Raw genomic sequence first — 5,518 nt, 5'->3', positions numbered from 1 at the left:
GCACCGGCAGCGCCGGCCCGGCCGCCCCCACTCACCCTGCGCCGCCGCCGGTGCGCGAAGCGGCTCGCCGGTGCTCAGCACGAGCCGGCGGACGGAAGCGGCGCGGCGGCCCAATTCCCCTTCTTCCTGCCGAGTGCCTCCGGGCTCCCCATGCCGCGGCGAGGCGGGGAAGCAGGGCCGGGCTGCGTGGGAGGGGAGTCCCCCGGGGGGGCAGGCGCATCAGCGGGGAGCGCGGCCGCCGGCTCCTGCGCGCGCGGGCTGCGAGCGGCGTCCTCCACCCGGCGAGAGGCGGCCGCGGAGCCGGGCGCACACGCGCACACGGAGGCACTCCCACGCGCTCGCACAGGCACTCTCCGGACGCCCCCGCGCAGAGCCGAGCATCCCCGGGCACATGGGACTGCACATGCCGAGCAACACCCGCGCGCCCCCGCGCGCAGCCACGCACGCCCGCCCGCCGCTCCCGCACCGCCGCACACCCCGCGCTGCACAGCCACATGCACTGCTGCACCACCGCACACAGACACACGGCACTGCACAGCCACACGCACCTGCACCGCTGCACACCCCGCACAGACGCACGGCACTGCACACATGCACCTGCACCGCTGTTCCTGCACCGCCGCACCACCGCACACCCCGCACGGACACGCAGCCCCGTGCACAGCCACATGCACCTGCACCGCTGCACCACCGCACAGACACGCAGCCCCGTGCACAGCCACATGCACCTGCACCGCTGCACCACCGCACAGACACGCAGCCCCGTGCACAGCCACATGCACCTACCTGCTGCTCCCACACCGCCGCACACCCCGCGCGGACACGCAGCCCCACGTGCAGCCACGTGCACCTGCTGCTCCCACACTGCTGCACCGCTGCACACCCCGCACAGACGCGCAGCCCTGCACGCAGCCACGTGCGCCCGCCCACTGCTCCCGCACCACCGCACACCCCACACAGACACGCAGCCCCGCGCACAGCCACACGCACCGGCTGCTCCCGCACTGCTGCACACCCCGGCTCACAGCCACGCGCACCCCACTGCTCCTGCATCACCGTGCACCCCAGCTCATGGCCCCCCACACCCCGCTGCCCCCGCACCACTGCGTCGCTGCACGCCCCAGCTCGTAGCCACGTGAGCCCCTTGCTCCTGCACTGCTGCGCACCCCAAGCACCCCAGCTCGCAGCCACGCCTGCCCCACTGCTCCTGCATCGCTGCACACCCCACACTTCTCTCCAGCCCCCCCCCCAGCACCCCCCTGGCTGGGCACCGACACTTGCTCATGCAGCTTTTGCCCCCCATCCCACACGTGCACCCACGCACCACGAACCCTCTGGCGCCCGCCGGCAGCTCCCCTCGCCGGCGCGCTGGGCCGTCTCCGCTCCCAGCACCCGGGAGAAGGGGCCCAGGGGAGCTCAGAGCAGAGGCTTGTTTTGCTAAGAAACGCCGAGACCTTTCCTTTAATCTGCAGCACGGAGGCAGGCCCCGGCCCCCGGAGCCGCGGTGCAGCCCGCTCCCCGCTCCGCTCCAACCCCGCACCCGCCCCAGGGGGTCCCGGCCCCCGACCCCCGCGGGCCCGAGGGCAGCACGCCTCACTCCTCCTCCAGCCCCTCGTCTGCCTGGCCCCGGGGGGACCCTGCCCCGACCAGGCGGGCAGACCCCAGCCCGGCGGTGCAGCACGCTCCCCAGGGTAGGGTGATGGGGGGGGGGTCACCCCAGAGCCACGCAGGATTTTCCCCAGTAACAACCACTTCAGCATCTGCAGGGATGAGCACCGGCAGGGCCCCGCGCCGACGGGCACCCAGCGCCGCGCCGCGATTCGGGTACCTTCGGCTTCCCCAGCGCTGCAGCCCCGAACCGGCCCCCGCACTCCTACGGACAGGCTGTTTGCCGAGCTCGACTCTGCCCACTGCAAACTCCAGTGAATTCCCAGCCCAGGCATCTCCTGGGGCAGGCAGAAAGGAGGGACGGCCGGCGAGACCAGCTCACCTCGCACCACCCGACTCCAGAAGCCGGCATTTTAAGGCCAAGCAGACCCTCAGTGAAATGGTGAGAGCTGGCGAGCACATTGCAAACATCTGCTCTTCCAACAGCATCATGATTCACAGGTTATTAATTGGGGCTTGGCAGCGCCGGCAAGTGTTTGCATCCACTGGCTTCGCTCGCAGCCACAACTCGCTGCCGAAGAGGTTTCGGTCCCGGAGAAGGAGCCCAAACAGGCTCTGCCTCCGAGCGCAGCGGAGCCAAGCCGGGTGCCGCGGCTGTGCGCAGGGGGTCCCGTCCGTGGGACCAGCACCACCAGCCGTCGGAGGCCATCCCGCTCCGCGCAAGGGGCTCGGCACCCAGCTCAGGAGCAAAACTCCCCCCACCAAGGCACAGCTGGGAACGGGACCCAGCTGCGCCGGCACTGCTGCCAGAGCCCACGCGCCCGCCCCGGCGCAGGGGAATCACGCCTGCGGCAGCATGGCAGCCCCGGCCCCCATTTCCCCCAGGAAATGACCCATTTCCCCCATGTTAGCTCCCGCGCTGGCCGCTTTTGGCAGGATTTCTGGATGCTATTGATGCGTTCTTGCAAGTTGCCCACTACAAACACCACTTTGCTTTCGTAGGGTCTCCCGGTTGCTATCACAAGCACTTCCGAGCTATCAGCTCTCGAGGGCTCGGGCAGGCGCCGCTATCGAGGCTCAGCACGAGCTGCAGAACAGCACTCTGTGCCTGGGCAGCGGCAGACAAAGGCTTTGAAAAGCCTCCGCCAAAGGGAGCCAAGAGAAATATGAATTCAGAAGCTGATTAGAAACCATGTCATGGCTCGTTCCAACTCCAGCGTTTGGGGAGGAGTGAGATGGAGGGGGGAGTGGGAGGGGGGGGGAAAGGGAAAAATCTAATTAGGATTTGGGGAAGCTTTTAGAGGAGCCGACACAGAGAGATGCTGGAGCACATCTGCTGGCCAGGCGGGGGCCCGGGGCAGGCTGCGCCCAGAGCGCCCGATGCCAGGCAGATGTGGAAAGTACAAATTAATTCACCTTAATCTGATGGGCGCCAGCTCTCCTGCCACGTGCTGCAGCCGTGGCTCGCAGGGAGCTGACGCGTGGCCCGGCCTCCCTGGGCGCGCCGCTGTCTCGCGCGGGTTCCGAGACCCCCGAACGGCTGCGCCTCGTCCCGGGCGCCCCGGGGTGCTGCCACCTTGCAGAGGGACCCGGCGTTTAACCCACCGCGGGTGGCAGAAAAAGAGGGAAGCGTGACATCGCAGCAGGCAGCGCGGCGCAGGGCCAAGGGCAGCCACGGCAGCCCAGCCCACGCGGGGACCGGCATCGGGGCTGGCGGGGCCTCGCCGCGCGCCCCCACCGCCGTCGGCACGGCCGCGAGAGCAGCACTCGGGCGCTATTCTTAGCTCCCCGGCTCTGCGCTCTTCCAGGCGACAGCGCAGCACATTACTATTATTACTCCTTGCCAACGTCTTGCAGCAGGCAGCCAGCATCGTGGTGGGGTTTCCACACCCCTGTTGACCTGTCATTCGGTCCCTGCCTGGGTTTGGTCTTCAACAGGCTATTTCGGGAAATCCAATTTTACGGGCAGAAGGAGCACAAGCCATGCATTCAGCTCCGGAGCCGAATCCAGGCTCCTCGCCTCGTTCAGATCTGGATTTTTGTCTCGCCTATGATGAAAATAAGGGCCAAGAGTCGCTTTTTGCTCCCGATCCAAATTTCTGGCTCGTTTGGAGCCAGGCTTTCAGTTCAGCTTATTCGGAGACAAGCCGTTTGCAAAACCTGGATCTGGAGCCCCGCTCCCAGCCACAGGAGCACCATCATGGGCGCTGGGCAGGCGGATCCTCGGGGATCCTCCTGCTCCGAGCTCGCGTTGGGGACACTGGAAGAGCCCCCGCGTGCACCCTCCACGCACGCGCCGGGGAAGGACGCCCCCAGGCTGGGCAACGCCACCGCTCTTGACCCCCCTCCACAGGCAATTGCAATTTTTTGCAAAAATGCAGTCTTTACCTCGAGGCCACGACCAGCTAAGAGGGACGGGCGCTGCCGGCGGCACGTCTTCGGAGCTGCGCTCTCCCAGCCCCGCTCCTACAGCCTGGTGCGGCCCCGGTTCCGGCCGCTGGGCAGCGAGACTGGGGCGGACTCCGAGCTGGGGCTCAGCACCAAGCCTGGACTCATCCTGCCATGATGGACAGGCCACGGACACGACAGCGCAGCCCAGCCGCAGCCGGGACACCCGGAGCCAGACCCAGAGCTGGGCTGGCGGAGAGCGACGCCAGGGCCCCGGCTAAGGCCTGCTCGCCCCCGCGCCTCCCCCTTGCCAAGGCCCTCGCGGCCCCCTCCAGCTCTGATGCTCCACCGTCACTTCGGTAGCTATTTTTTTCCCGGCTGGCTCTGCCAGCGCTCAGATAAATGTTTGGAAAGGGCTGAGCCGCCTCCCCGCAGCGGCCGCGCGCATCTCCTCGCGGCCAGACCTCCTCTCAGAGGTGAGGAAAGACCCCGAGGAGGCACCTCGGGGGCTCCGGCAGCCGGACACGCACCCAGAGGCCCGGAAGAGCACGGAGGGGCCGCGCTGAGGGCAGCCAGCGCCACGCGGCCCAGCTCGCCCCTCGTCCTGCCAGCTCCGGGCTCGGCGCTGGGCCTGCAGCAGGTGAGACCCGCCGTGAGCGGCGGCAGCCCCTGAGGGCCCACGGCGTGCTGGGGATGCGACGCGCGTGCTGGGATCACGGGCCGGAGACGGACGGGAGGTCTCGGCGCCAACTCGCTCTGCAGGTTGAGCGTGGGCTGGAGGGAGCAGACCCGGCTCCCTCAACAAACGCAACCATCTGGGGGCAGCAAGTCAACGAGAGGAGAGGGACGCCCAGACCCCCATCCCCAAAAAAGCACCCGCTTCTTGCCTGCGAGGATTAATTGTCTCACGGTTAATCCTCTCAGCCCCAAAGGCCTGCTCAGCCGGGAGGTGGGACGTGCTGGGCCCCTTCTCCTGGCCGGCCTGCCCCACGCCGCCGCATGCCGCACGCCCTGCCCAGCCACGCTCAGCCAGGGAGCCCGACCAGCCCAGCGCCGGCTTCGCACCTCAGTGCCGAGGAAATGCCCCATTTTGCAGTCTCCCCCCAGCCCCCACCGCCACGACCAGCTCGGCCCACGGTGCAAGACAGGGAGCGCCGGGAGCCCCACGGCTGCTCTGCACCCACCGGCCCGACCAGGGGCCCGAACAAGGTCCCGACCACAGTCCGCACATGCTTGCACAGTGTCGCGCACCCACTGCAGCCTGTGCCCTGAGCCCCGCCAAGGAGCTCCCGGGGCGCCCTGCCCCGCCGGGGCTCCCACGCATGAAAATAGCGTGACTTGTCCCGGGAGAGAAAATCACCGGCTGCAGGAAGGAGCCGGAGACTCCAGCTCAGCCCAAGCCGTGCCCGCCCTCAACCCGCCAGGCCCGGCTCTGCCCTCGGGGGGCTCCGGGGCGCCACGGGAGCGGCCCCGCCGCCGCCCGCCCCCGGGGCCCGCGTGGGAACCGCCCCGGGACGCCGAG

The 5,518-nt window shown here is 68.8% G+C and overlaps 1 protein-coding gene across 1 annotated transcript in view; it reads right to left on the bottom strand.

The window, feature by feature from the left end:
* Positions 1-2,626: 2,626 nt before the first annotated feature.
* Positions 2,627-5,518, bottom strand: part of LOC112975684 (platelet-activating factor receptor-like) — a 7,395-nt gene continuing 4,503 nt past the window's right edge. Inside the window, exon 2 of the mRNA XM_026086079.1 lies at positions 2,627-2,716. Coding sequence (XP_025941864.1) covers positions 2,627-2,716 — 90 coding nt within the window. The remainder of the gene's footprint in view (positions 2,717-5,518) is intronic.

The sequence above is a fragment of the Apteryx rowi genome, unplaced genomic scaffold, assembly GCF_003343035.1.
Source record: "Apteryx rowi isolate R43461 unplaced genomic scaffold, aptRow1 scaffold_68, whole genome shotgun sequence".
NCBI classification, from domain to species: domain Eukaryota; kingdom Metazoa; phylum Chordata; class Aves; order Apterygiformes; family Apterygidae; genus Apteryx; species Apteryx rowi.
This window is presented reverse-complemented; position numbering and strand designations above follow the sequence as displayed.